A 14,843-nucleotide genomic window follows, 5' to 3' on the forward strand; every position below is an offset into this window, starting at 1 on the left:
CTTCAATTTTGTAGGTTTCATAACTCAAAATTTCAATTTCAAAACGTTTTTTCCATTTTCAACTCTTTTATTTTTCATTTTCAAATCTGAAAATTTCCGTTTCAAACTTTTGGCCCCGTTGTGGCATGTTGGGGCGGGGCTAACTCAAAGGACCAATCAAAAATGATGAGGGTTGTAACTTCAGTCCGGGTGCATTCACTGACTCTGAGAGCTTGGATAATTATGGTCAGATAATGGCTGTAATATCTGTACTATCATAGTCGGAAGTTTTTCATGAAGCCATGTCTACAAGCATATAAGGACGTTTTCTACGCCTGTATTTAGCACGATAAGATGGCGCTTTGTACGGACTAGAACAGCGTTTTGGACGCGTGGTTTGTACGCGATAAAACTCTGCTTTTTACACCCATCTTGGGACAACTTCAGACTATGATAGACTATGATACTGACATTTTCAGATTCGAAAACAAAAAAAAGACTTGTAAGAGAAAAACAGATTTGATACTGAAAGAAAGTTTTGAAATTTAAATTTTGAGTTTTAAAACCTAAAAAAGTTTATTTTAGAATAGCAAAAAGTTTTGGACATTTTACATTTTTTTGCACCAGTATTTTTCTCAATTTGTGATATTTGGGTTTCAAATAATACCAATTTAGCTCCATATTTATAAAGGCTGCAATGATCAGCTGTAAACTCAAAAACGACTTCACGCATGGACACATGGGGCAGCCTTTACATCAGCTCCAGCCAGATCCTGCCATAGACCTTACTTGCTGGTAGAGTTGCGGCCTGGGTGCCGAGTTCTCAATCATAGTGTGGATCATGAAGATTAGAGGCTCATTCTCCTTGGTCTAGTATGCACCAGAAAGGAAGAGGGCATTTGGATACAGTTGTCATCACAGGTAGAGGACATTTGCAAAGAAGTAATAACACAAGGGAAAAATGCCTTTTTGACACACTATAGTATAGAACATATGGAGGTATAGTAAAATACACAAATGGCAAATAGTAGCAGTAGAACAGTGAAGTAACACACCAGACACAAACAGGTCAAACTAAAACAATAGATCCTGAACTAGAAAAGAAGGAACAAAGTGATACTTCTGCGGTCAAAGGAGATGGAGTTCGCTCTGTCCACCACAGAGGTGGAAAGAAGGACGAGGAGATCAAAGGACAGGATCAAAGGGTGGGGGAGGGAGTGGAAATGTGAGGCGGATCAAAAGATATTAAAAAGCAAGCTTGTTAACGAAAGGAAACAGGGATTTTGAATTCAAGCCTGAACTTAACTGGGATCCAGTGGAGCTTCTGGATAACTGGAGTGATGTGATGGTTGGATGGAGGAAGTTGTGGTGATAAAACAACCAGCAGAAATCTGGGCCAATTGATGCTTTTGGAGACATTTGTGAGTGAAACCAAAGAGGGGCAAGCTGGAGGATTCTCTTCAAGGCTATTTGCAAGAACTGAAGTGGGGACGAGTGATGGGCGAAGGCAGTTAATGTTGGAAGTGTCCATAAATGTATTGGTGTGAGAGTGGAAAGAATGTACTGTCAAGAAAAAAAAACACCCCCACTTTTAACACTAAGGTAAGAAGAAAAGAGTGGGAGCTGACCTAAAGAGTTGTTGGTTTAGGATAAAATGAATTTAGAACCATCAAGAAGAACCTCAGTTTTCTCACTATTAAGTTTAAGAAAGCTTGAGGAAAATCAAGCTTTCTTGCAGCTCACTAATGAACGAGAAAAGAAGGGAGAAGGTTGGAGAGGGGTTCACCAGTGTGAAAATGATCTGGTGTGTTTATGAGAGATAACGGAGAGGGGTAGCATATATAAAAAAAGGGACCCCAGGACAAAACCTTGAGGAACCTCGTGGAAAACGATGAAAAGCAAATGAAAGCTACTACTACAGCTGAATTAACTTGTTTAAGTTTAATGCTGCGTTCACACCAAATACAATTTGCCTCTCTTCAGACGCACGGCGGATTTGCAACTGGATGCTTGTACGAAAATGTGTTCATAAACTGGACAACTCACTGCGTGTGGGAGGAGGTACTGTCCAAAGTTTCCTGCTCTCTCACCACATGAAAGTCTGTATAACTCCTTTAATAATGCATAGAAGACAAGGATGATGTTAAGAGATCATATTTATTCAGTTTGAAGAGTTCTACAAAAGCATCAGTAATCATGTCTCTTTGTCTGGGTTAATAAGACAGTAAAGTTCACCATCTACTGAGACGGCTGCTTTCAGCGGTACTTCCGTCTCTCTGTAACCAAGTTTGTCAACCTGCATCAGTCCAAGAAGGGAAAAAGATATAAATAAGAATAAACTTACTTAAAGAAACATTTCATTACTGTTTTGATGCAAATAAGAAAAATATCATAAAGTTCAGGTGGAGAACGATCAGACTCCTTCATGTTGGTTTGGGACTCCATCCACGTCACAGGCCAAAGCTCTGTCCCTAATTGGTTGACGTAAATCAAGTTTGAATATTTTAACTTGTGCATCAGAATTTTCGCCGTGCCGCCTGAAACAAGTCGTCTCCAGACAAATAGCACCTCTCATCGTGTCTGTACACCTGACTTAATGTTGAAACAGGACGTCCCTGCTGCACAAACTGTGTTCGGTGTGAACGCAACGCATTGTTGTACACAGTGTATGTGATGAAAGCACCACTCTTTGTGATGCTTTTTTCTCTGCTGTCATGATTCCAGTCGGTGACTGGATGATGCTGAAAACCATTTTTGGTCTAGCTGTATTTCATCTATAGAGTGGATCCCACACTTGCCACATCTGAAGAACGTCCTTCACAAGGCCACTGAAACATTACGCATGTGGTGGGTTGAGAGTGAGACGTGAAACCCTGGAGGGAACAGCTGCTCACTGCCTTGTAGTGACACCAAGCTTTAATGCTTTATGACAGCTCTCAAGTCCTTGCAGACATTTCTCAGTGAAAGCTGCTAAATTTACTCTGTAGGGATGACAGTTTGACCTGACAGCTTTGCTCAGATATAGATGTTTTGGGAAGTATTATACATCTGATCATGATTCTTCTGGTGACACCTAACCACCCACTTCTGGCAAAATCAAAGTAACCCACCGATAAACGTCAAATTCACAAGAGGTTTATTAAACTTATTTTAGTCTCAAGAAAAAACATATCAGGCCTGATTACAGGTTTGAACATCCTGTCTACAGTAAGGGACAGTTTACAGTCCTCACCTGGCTGTCCAGGTAAGTCAGGTTCCTCTGGAGGTGATGGGTGAGAACATCTGTCTGTAGAAGCCACAAGACAAGGAGGAAAAAAGGTGGAAAAAGGGTTTCAAAGACAGAGGAGAAAAACATGGTGAAGGTAATAAATACACAAGAATAGTAGAAACATTTACGACACAGATCAGCTCAGAAGGTTTGATTTCACCTGCTGCCTCTAACTCACTCTATCATGGCTAACATGATTCACAGCTCATCCATGCTCAGATGATTTGTTCTAGGAAAATCAGAGGAGCTACAAGCTACATGGATAAGAAGTCTTAAACTGAAAGTGGAGAAAAGCCCTTTTTCTGCTGTGGGACTATTTTGGATGAACGAGAGAACTCATAGATGAGTGTTTTTGTAAGGTCACTCCCTTAGACTTTATCTCCTTTGTGTCACTGTAAAGAAACACTTGTTTCTGTGCATCACCTTAGATACACTTCTGCTATCTGAAATCACAACTGATACGACGACATGTAACAACATGCACAACCCCAACAGAACACCAAAAGACCTTTTGGCTGCCTCATCACATCACTATGACAACACAAACAAAAATAACCGATTACCATGCATATCACCAAGTATATGTAACCTATTTCTGGTCAAATCAACAAATAATCTTTTTTTTACTAGTGTTAACATTCATTTAGCATATTTAGGAATATTTTTAATTGTACCATTTAGATGTCAAAATATTGATGTTCTTTGGGAGATTTCAACTTCTACTTTATATTTCTCCCATTTTTATGTTTTTTCTTTGTACCTATAATTAAAAAAGTCTGTGTAAAAGTCAAAAGCGTATTGATCTGAAAGTCAAGAACACCAGAAAACTTTCAAATACAACAGCTTCTTTTTTAGACGCACTCTGATGAAAATCTGTTTACATGTTCTTGGGACATTTTTAAGCTGAAAATTTCATTTCTGAGAACGTATTTATTTAAATTTCTGAATCAGGAGCAGATTTAAAAAATAAGTTTTAAAAAAAATTATTTAAGACGTACAAAATACCCTTGGCATCCACTTGTAGACAGACACATCATTGTATGTCTGTATCAGGAACTGTAGATGTAGGACCCAAAAAATGCAGGAGACCAGGCATGGTGACAGAAACTTAAGCATTTAATAAATTAACCAAAACATGACAAAAACTCATGGATAAACAAAAATTTTGGCAAAGCAGAGCAGAGCAGATGATCTGACCATGTAGAACAGAAAACCAGAAACTCAAATAGACTGAAGGACAATTAACAAATGAAATATGATATGATGATTAACATGAACCTGTGGTGACTGACACGAAATAACTCAGTACATGACCAAAACAAGAACATAACTGAAAAACCAGACTCAAACACAGATTCCTGACAGTACCCCTCCCAAAAAGGGCAGATCCCAGATGCCCAAACCCCCGAGAAGAGGGAACCTGGAGGATCAATACAAAAACAAGTCCGGAGGGTTCATGCAGCCAAACAGATGTGAGGGGTATCAGAGAACCCCTCCTCAGGAAAAGGCAGGAAGCACTGGTGAAACTCTGGAACAGGAACCATGGCCAAGAGGGATGAACGGCGACAATCCTCTAGGACAGGGAGAATGAAGTACGGTCGTGGTGACCCCCCTCAGAAACACATGAAGAGGAGCAACCTCGCTGACCCTCCACAGGGAGGAAAACTTCAAGGATGATCCTCAGGAAGAGAAGTTTGGATGTGGCACGGCAAGGCTTGAAAACGGCAGCAGGAAAACCCCTCCGACATGATGTGGCGTGGACTGCAGTGGCAGAAAGGCCTGCTACTAGAGCAAAAACTCTCCTCCAAGGTGGTCAGATCATTCCGTTGAGAACTAAAGTTGTAGGACCCAAAATGCAGGAGACCAGGCTTGGTGACATAAACTTAAACATTTAATAAATTAACCAAAGCATGATGAAAACCATGAAGAAACAAAAAGATGCCAAAGCAGAGCAGATGACCTGACAATGTAGACCAGACACTATGGCTATATCCAAATTCCCACTCTAATCCCTAACTACTCAAAAACTATATCGTACAGGACTATCTAGTGCCCTGGATTGTAAAAGCAATTTGGACACAGTGCTCACTACTTTTTTTACGTAAACTTGTAAGTCGTTTTTAAGAAACCTACAAATGCTAATAAATGTATTTATAAGCAGCTTAATACCACATTACAAATGTCTTATGAGTAGTTTATTAAGGAATATTCATACGAGGCATAACCCTTTTTGTTCTTTTTTCTTCTAAATGACCGAAATGACATCACTGAGTTCATGAAGAGAAAATCTGATCAATACGATCACCTTATGAAGTCTATAACTGTGATGACTTCAGAGGAGCTACTCAGAAATGACCAAACCCAAGAAGACAACTGAAAACCAAACTCAAACACATAATCCTCACAGACTGTTTTTGTTTTCCTCATCTGTGCTCGAATCTGTACGCCTGGAGAGCTCCAACATTGCTCGCCGTTTTTGTTGCACCGCTAATGTTAGGTTACGGTTGTGAGTGATAGTAAGCTAGCGGAAGAGCATGTGAACAGAGAGCTCTCAGCAATGAAGAGAGGAACAGTCCCACTTACAACTTATGAACTCCTGCCGCTCTGCAGAAACTACCTCCTAGAAACCCACACAGGGTTGTATTTGGGTAAAAATGGCTAAATTGTGATTAAAAGACTACTGGGAACACTTAACTCAAAAGACGATCTGGGTGGTCTTTAACAACTCAGCAAATGCAGGATTCTCTCACTGCCCTCGGCTTTAAAGATGAAATGTTTTTACACCATCCAGTATTGTTTGTTTATTAGAATGTATCTGAGCAGTTTTAGTTGCAACGACATGACGTAAGTGAAGCTTTCGTGGAAAATGTCCCTGGATCACAATGGACAGTGGTCCCCAACCTTTATGTGACTGCAGACTGATCAACCACTCAGATTTCACGGCGGGGGGAGGGGCTTCCAGCGACATAGACACAGTATGCTTGAATGCAACTCAAATTTATCAATGTAATAATAAAACCAAGTAATAACAGCAGTTGAACATCAAACTCTGGTAAGATATTCCACCAATTCCACTAATAATAATTAGATTTCATAGGCTGTTGATGAAACTCTGATAAGATTTTATTTCTACACTTCATCATCTGGACAGAGTCAAAAAATATCTGCAAAAGAGTTTAAATAAAGTGTTGGAATTTTACACTATTTTGGTGTTATGTAATTAACTTCAGTGGACAGTGTTGTTTTGACACTGGGAATTTGGACCCAAATAATCACAGAATTGGGTGTAAACTTTACTCCAGTGGAATAAACTTCACACTGCCTGATTTGCTGTGTGTTGTTGTCCTTCTTTACCTGTCGTCTTCAAAAACAAAAGATTTTTCAGAACAAAAGATTGTTCTGTCATTTTGCCCAACTTAAACTAAAGGGATTTAATATTTATTTGAGAGGATCCGGTTGATTTTCAAAATAAAAGAATTTTCAAAATAGAAGATTGTTCAAAATTGTTCAATGCACTGTTCTGAACTGAAGTTGTTCTACTGCAATGAAGAAAATCTATTATTCTTGTCTTAAAGAAACTATATACAGATACATTTTCTTAACACATGTTAAAAAAAAGGAAATACCTTCACTCAACTACCTCATTCAATCTGTTCAATTTTCTCTGTTCTGACTAAACTACTACTAAAATATTTGACTTAATGGCGAGGTTATGGCCCTGTTCTGGGACGTTTATTTTCTGTGTTGAACAATACACCCACCAGACCCCCCAACACCATCGACACCACCACCATCACCCACAGAGTTTAGGCTTCTCCCTGCACATGCATGCACACACAAACAAGTCCTTGCTGACCTTGGCGTTTGGCCCCTCCATGCCCAGGGCCACGAGCTGAGCTACAGTGTGTTCCCGCAGGCTGTTGAGCTCCGCCTGCTGCCGGCGGAGCTTGATCAGCAGCAGGGTCAGCTCCTCGGGCTGCACAGAGCGTCACACACAGAGGAGAACAGCCAAACACCACAGTGATTTATTTTTGATCATCCTCAGAAGTGCAGAAATGTGGTTTCATCCAGAATGTTGTGATTTGGCCTTTTCAGACATTTTACTGACAGTAACCAGACTTCAGTTCAAACCTGAAGTGAAACCTGCAGCAGATCCGAAAATAAGTAAACATGGAGTGCTGAGCAGCAGAAAAGTCAAGAGTATATAAAGAACTGAAACTGGTAAATGGTTATTTCTGGTACATAAACAAGTGTTTTTATTATTTTAGTTTAAAACACACCGTGTTTTAAAAAGTAATACCCCCCACCTCCTATTTTGTTTTACAAATGCAGTCTTGTAAGAACATAAACGTCTGACTGATTTTCTTCACAGACTTGTTCGTGAGACGAAGCTGATCACCTGAAGCTGAAAGCATGAGGCATGGTGCCTCCATGAAATAAAATAAATCACATTCAGAAGAGCTTAGTGATAAAGGCTACTGTGAGACACTCTAAGTTTGATTTAGTGAGCACAGGACAAAATCCATCCATCGAACACACAGACACTGTACACACTCTTCTCAATGCACCAGAGTGACAAACTGTGACACAGCAAGACGGAGGAAAATACTAAGACTCCTGAAGTTTCCTAAAACAGCACTGACTAAGGGTTGACTGGTTTTAATCTAAAATTGCTAAAAAAAAATAAATAAATACAAATCTGGTTCAAAGAAACAAAATAAAACAAAAAAGAAAAATCTAGATCTTTTAACAGGGATAGAGGAACAGCTGGGGAGGAGCTCATTGATTGTTATTTTAATATATGGTACATAAAAAATGTCATCAACAGCTGAGGATGCTCAGAGTACCAGGTATGTGACTGTTGTATGTGCAGTTTTATGTGTAGAATGTGTGTTGGTTGTGTGTCATATGCGTCAGGTATATAACAGGTGTGTCTCAGATGTGTGTCATGTATGTTTCAGATGTGTATCATGTATGTTTTTCGATGTGTATCAAGTATGTGTGTGTTGGATGTGTAACAGGTGTGTTTTTGGGAGTCACAAATTTCCACTCACCGTCTTGCCCTGCAGAGTCTGTGCAGTGATAGGCTGAGTGGAGGTGCAGGCTGCCACAGATCGCCGCTCCAGAGAATATCCATACTGTGACAAAAGAAACAGAATGTGATGATGATAATGGAGAGGGTGAAATAAAACACTTTCACTGCTTTATTTTATGTTACAAACAACCCAAATGGCTTAAAATGCGTAGCTTTCACAATAACTTACCTTAGGAGGGAGTGACCGTGGCCTGCGCTCCAGCGTCCCATCCCCTCTGACGGCAGGCGAGGTCACCTCGGAGTGCGAGTTGGCCGGGTTGTGAGTCAGCGACTGACGGGGAGGAGAGAAAGTGCTGTACAGGCCCACGGTGCTGTGAGACGGGGAGGTGGGGATGGAGGGTGCAGCGGCGTAGTGAGAAATGTCCATGGTCTTTTTGTTAGGCAGGGTGGCATAGTGACCAGCACCTGGAGGGCAGACAAAGAGATGTTATGGTGCAATGAAACCTTGGTCTCTGTTTAATACAGTTCAAAGACATTTGAACATGATTTCATGTTTTATGGTATAGTATAGTATAGTATAGTATAGTATAGTATAGTATAGTATAGTATAGTGTGGTGTGGTGTGGTGCTGTACGGTACGGTAAAGTACAGTACGGTACGCTAAAGTACGGTACCGCGCGGTATGGTAAAGTACGGTAGAGTAAAGTACGGTATGGGAAAGTACGGTACGGTATAGTATTGGATCATATTGTATAGTATCGTATGTATAGTATAGAACAGTATAGAACAGTATAGTATAGTATAGTATAGTATAGTATAGTATAGTATAGTATAGTATAGTATAGTGTGGTGTGGTGCTGTGCTGTATAGTTTAGTATAGTATAGTATAGTATCGTATCGTTTCACATGATATGTATAGTGTAGTTAGTATAGTATAGAATGGCATAGTATGGGATCATATTGTATAGTATCGTATGTATAGTATAGTATGGCATAGTATCGCATCATATTTTATAGTATTGTATGTATAGTATAGTATCATATCGTATAGTATCACATCGTATGTATAGTATAGTATCACATCGTATGTATAGTATAGTAAAGCAAAGCAAAGTAAAGTATAGTATAGTATGGTATGGTATAGTATCGCCGCATATCTTATAGTATCGTATGTATAGTATAGTATGGCATAGTATCGCATCATATTTTATAGTATCGTATGTATAGTATAGTATCATATCGTATAGTATTACATCGTATGTATAGTATAGTATCACATCGTATGTATAGTATAGTAAAGCAAAGTAAAGTATAGTATAGTATGGTATGGTATAGTATCGCCGCATATCTTATAGTATCGTATGTATAGTATAGTATCATATCGTATAGTATCACATCGTATGTATAGTATAGTAAAGCAAAGTAAAGTATAGTATAGTATGGCATAGTATCGCATTATATCTTATAGTATCGTATGTATGGTATGGTATCGTATTGTATGTACAGTATAGCATAGTAAAGTAAAGTACAGTATGGTATAGTATGTTATAGTACATTACTATACTATTCTGGGTGGGGGTGGGGTGGGGGGAGTGAAGGTTTTCTTTTTGTATATGTGCGCAAAGTATGAGAAGCACTTTTTTATAAATAAAATTTGAATTTGAATTATAGTATGCATCGTATAGTATAGTATGGGGTCAGCAACCTGCAGCTCCAGATCCACATGTGTCTCTTTTATCTCTCCATGGTGGCTCCATGACCAAACATGAAATAAGTCGTGGAGTCTGTTGACCCAGCCATGTCGACCGTCAGAGTCAGCAGCTCCTGCTAATGGCTGCATAACCAAAACTACCTTTAACACTGTTTGCTAACAGAAGACACTGCTAGCATCAATCAAAAACTGTTAGCCTACAAACTGACTCCGCCCCCACATCAGTGAGGAAAAAAGTTATATGGCCCTCACAAAAAAAGTTTGGGGACTCCGATTAAAACCATGAAGTCATTTGAGATTCCAACAAAAACAAAACAATTCCTCATATTTGAGGGGAGTTTTTAAAAGAAACCGTCGGGTTTCAACCAGAACATACCAGTGGGAGCAGCCAGACTCTGCCTCGCCTGCCGTTGCTGCCACTCGTACAGCTGCCACATGGTGTCATCTCTCATGGACCTCCTCTTCTCTGCTGAGGTGGCGCTGCCAGTGAAGGCTGGGCGGAGGGCCTGGTCGTACGCGGAGCCGGCCACGCTGCAAATGCTGTCGGGCCTCATCATGCTGTTGCGGGGCAGGGTGCAGTAACCCTCCGAGAAACGCGGCTGCGCCCCGTGGCTGGGCATGTTCCGCGGTAAAGTCTGGTACGACATCATACTAGGAAAACAGACAAAAACAGAGTTAATCCTAGGTAAAACATGTTTTTTGAAAGAAGAGAAAGTCGTCCTGAGAGTAATTATTAAAACACGTTTAGCCTGCATCTTCTGAAGCACCAAGAATTATTAATCTTGGAGAGACAACAATCCTGACAAGCCACACTTATTTGAACTCCCTTTATTCTACCAAACTCCATAGTTGTTGAATCTGTTCTTTGTTGGAAACCATCTCACAACAACAGTTTTCCACAACTTTCAGTCGACCCAAAAAGGACTTCAGGAAGGGAGGTGGATCTCACAAAGTCACAAAAATGTGCAGTTTAACATCCAAATAGAATAGTTTGTCTTCTCTTCGTGTCCGTCACTGTTTAATCCAGTTAAAGTGACACACAAATCACACACTTCAAAGTCCTCACTGTGACTAAACTGCTGACTCAGCATTCCTCCACATGGATCATGGATCAGCTTCATCAAGTTCGAGATGGACGGTTTTTTAAACTCGGTCTTTGATTCTAAGAGTTTAACTGAATCCACTGGAGAAGGAAATGTGTAGTTCCAGATTGCTTGTTTGGCCTTTGCGTTTTTTGTGCTGGTACGTTGGTCTCTGCGTTTGTTTCTATGTAAACGTACCAGTATGTGCGATCTGGGCTTCTCGCAAGTTTCTACAAAGATGATAAGAACAGAACATGCAGCCAATGAAGAGATGGTGAAAGTTAAACCAGGTTGGCCAATCAGGGATCCCGATTTAATAGGGATCTATGGATGGAGTCCCTTTTATCCATGGAAGTACCAACTGTTTGAAAATTGATCATGAGAAGAAATGAATCATTGTGGTTTGGGGTGTGCAGTAAGCTGAATTTGGCCGCTGAAGATGCTAGTGCTGATAGCTGAAGATGCTGAAATTGATAGCGAAAACGCTGAAGGTAATAGCCAGCTAAAATAATAGGTAAATGCCAAATTAGCCTAAAAAAACAAAAAAAAAAAGAAAAGAACCTGGGTTAGCCAAAACAGCTAGCATGTTGCTGTAAAAATAGCTAAATAGCAAAAAAAAAATAAAAAGCCTAAATTAGCCAAAACGGCTAGCATGTAGCTGAAATATTAGCGTAACGCCAAAATAACCTAAAAAATATTGGTAAATGCCAAAATAGTCCAAACAGGTAACAGAATGCCAATTTTTAAAACTTCAAAACTGTAAATTTTTAACATAATTATGAATAATAAAAAGGTATGAATATTATTCCAGAATAAATCAACTTAAACCTTAAATAACGTTCAATATTTTACTCTCCATAAAAATATATTTTGTCAAATTATATACGAGTTAGAAAAAAGCACAAGATATCATCGGGCCAACAATAAAACAAAATGATCTGGAGGGCCGGATAGAATTACCCGGAGGGCCGGATCCGGCCCCTGGGCCTTGATTTTAACACATCTGCTCTACAGAGTTATCGATCCTCAGACGGCCTCCGAGGAGCGATCCACATGAAACTCCATCATGAGTGCACCGATCCAAATGTGTGGTGCGAGTCCTTCAGAAGCACCCTGATCTCGATGGCCTGGATCCGGCCTCCGGGCCGTGACTTTGACACGTGCCGTAAGGGATGGCGAAGTTATAGAACAGGGGTATTCAAATCCAGGCCTCGAGGGCCGGTGTCCTACATGTTTTCCAACCAACCTTCCATTGAAGCTCCTTATTGGCTGCTAATTTCCAGGATCAGGTATGTTTAGCCAATAAGGAGCTTCAATGGAAGGTTGGTTGGAAAACATGTAGGACACCGGCCCTCGAGGCCTGGATTTGAATACCCCTGTTATAGAATATGCATGGATCAATGGATAATTTGTGTACGGCTAGAATTACTTAAAATCACGTCTGTCACAAATCGGAATAGAGCTGTGAAAGAAAAAGTTGAGGATATGCGTCAATTTGAAAATTTGCAACAAGCCTCTTCCAACTGTAGGGGGCAGACATGCACTGGTAAACAGTAGGAAAAGAAACAGAGGAAGAAGAAGCCCCTCCCTTCCTGTCCAGTGTGAACACCACAGGCTCAAGAATGTGCGTTCTAGAACGCCTTTTAAATTCCCAGTATGAACGAAGGATCAGTTATTAAATCATTTCGGTAAAGCTTTGAATTGCATTATAATCTGTTCATACTGTAGAATTTCACCTTTTATGATTCACCCTTGCTTTAAGGAAGTAAAGATTTCTTCTGGTTAACAAAGGTTTTGACGTTACAAGGTTAGCCTCACCTCCTCGCGTCATTGTCCCCTCCTTTGGTCCTGAGAGTGCTGCTAAAGTTTTCCAGCCGCTGCACAGAGCTGGTTCTGGACAGACCGTTTTCCAGCTCCTGGACCGGAGCCGGGCTCTTCTCGGTGGGCTTGGCCAGGCGTCCATCTACGTTCTCGTTTGGCTCCTCCGGCCAGCACCCTAAGCTGTCGGTCTGCGGGGGTTTCTTGGCCTGGCTCTGAGCTGGCGTGGCTGGGACGTCCGGAGCCGTCTGCAGCTTCATGCTGCTGCTGTGGGACAGCGTCCTGTCTTTGCGCAGGTCTCGCTGTAAGACGTACTTATCCGCATGACAAAGTGTGGCGCACTTCTCCGAGTCCGTGAGAGGGGCGTATCGGTCTCCGTCCCTCAGCGTGCAGTACTTCCTCACCTCCTTCATGCTGCCGTACCTGTTAACAACATGGATGGTGCCGTACTTGTTGGTCTCCCTCATGGTGCACCTCTCCCCCTCCCTCAGTGAAAGCTGTCTCTTCACATCCTTCCTCAGCTTCTGTCCGTCTTGGTGGAGTGGGGGCTGATCCCTGGCCTTCTGCAGGTCATACATTCCTCCGTCCTTTGTGAGCAGGTGCTGCTCTGGAGCATACTTTTCCTCTGACGGTATAACCGTGTACTTATTGTCCACTTTCTGAACGCCACATTTCTTAAGGTCTCTGTGATTGGGACACATCTCCCCATCTTTCGGCACGGAGTATTTCTCTCCGTCCTTTCGGAGTAAGAACTTCTCCCCGTCTTTGTGGAGCAGGTACCGGTCTCCGTCCTTCTGGAGCATGTAGCTGACTCCATCTTTCTTCACGGCGTAGCGTTCTCCGTCTCTCTGTAGCGTGTAGTACTCCCTTTTGGAGTTCTGCTTTTCTTCTTTCAGCCGTTTGTAGTCCAGCTGTGAGAGGGAGTGCTGTCTCATCGGTTCTCTGTTGCGTTCGTTGTTCTGGATCTCCGGCAGCGTCAGGACTTTGTGGTTCAGCATGTTGTTCAGCTCTAAAGGCGTCTGTGGGTCCACCTTCAGTTTGTCCAGTCTGTGACCAAAGACAACGTGACAAAATGAGGGGTGAGTAGTTATTGTGGAGTTTGTGATATAAAGTCACTGAACTTTCTAACATGACTAATGATCACTTATATAACAAGAAAATTGTATTTTTTTTCCTACATTATATTTGCTCTATATTTACTTGTTTATTAAGATACTTCATATAAGTGTTTTATTTAAGTTTTTAATGATAAAAGAAGATCAATGACATAAAAATAAGGGAGAAAACAAACCTGTTTTTTCAATTTCTTTATGTTTTAAATGTGTTACAAAAGTATCGGATTGGGACTCGGAATCAGCAAATCCACAAAATCCAATGACTCGGAATCGGATCGGGCCCAAAAAAACCGGATCGGGACATCACTGGTTATTTTGGCTAGTAATTAAGCAATGGTCTAGATATTTTTGGGCTAATATGGCATCTGGCTAATTGGGATCTAGCTCAAAGCTCCACATGAAAGTGACCAGGGTTCACTTGCGCATTTTCAGACTGAAACTTTGTTCCAGATTATCAGGGGAAGCAAACTCTGGTTCACTTTAAGCTGACCACGTGGGTCCAGTCCGAGTATCTTAATCTTTGGACCACTTGAAGTCTTTGACCTAGTACCAACATTTTAAGATCTTGATACAAGTGGTTGCAATAGAAACACTGAATTGACCAGGTCAGACCAAACATAGTGCTGATGTAATCTGGTTCCAACATAAAGGCATTATTAATTTAAAAAAAAAAGGCGTCTAAATTGACTTTATGTGGTTGGACCCATAAACTAACTTCTATCAGTCCGGTTCTCAAATACAGACAACGGATAGGTTAGGTTGTTTAAACTTCAAGTCTCAGGTATCCAGAGTCCTGTTTCTCAAAAGTCTAGGCTATTGTTTTGCCTCCATGTAT

At 40.9% G+C, this 14,843-nt stretch overlaps 1 protein-coding gene across 10 annotated transcripts in view; it reads right to left on the reverse strand.

Annotated features, from left to right (window-relative positions):
* The window catches only part of LOC112140039 (pleckstrin homology domain-containing family A member 5), an 85,587-nt gene that overhangs the window by 19,252 nt on the left and 51,492 nt on the right, over positions 1–14,843 (reverse strand). For 7 of the 10 annotated variants that reach the window (XM_024262942.2, XM_024262951.2, XM_036210905.1 and 4 more), the window contains 7 exons: positions 12,894–13,940; positions 10,370–10,644; positions 8,512–8,747; positions 8,302–8,385; positions 7,104–7,223; positions 3,212–3,265; positions 769–849 (listed from right to left, as the gene is read on the reverse strand). In XM_024262942.2, coding sequence (XP_024118710.1) covers positions 769–849; positions 3,212–3,265; positions 7,104–7,223; positions 8,302–8,385; positions 8,512–8,747; positions 10,370–10,644; positions 12,894–13,940 — 1,897 coding nt within the window. The remainder of the gene's footprint in view (positions 1–768; positions 850–3,211; positions 3,266–7,103; positions 7,224–8,301; positions 8,386–8,511; positions 8,748–10,369; positions 10,645–12,893; positions 13,941–14,843) is intronic. The other 3 variants (XM_024262944.2, XM_024262947.2, XM_024262949.2) reach the window with 3 other exon arrangements.

The sequence above is a fragment of the Oryzias melastigma genome, unplaced genomic scaffold, assembly GCF_002922805.2.
Source record: "Oryzias melastigma strain HK-1 unplaced genomic scaffold, ASM292280v2 sc00293, whole genome shotgun sequence".
NCBI classification, from domain to species: Eukaryota; Metazoa; Chordata; class Actinopteri; order Beloniformes; family Adrianichthyidae; genus Oryzias; species Oryzias melastigma.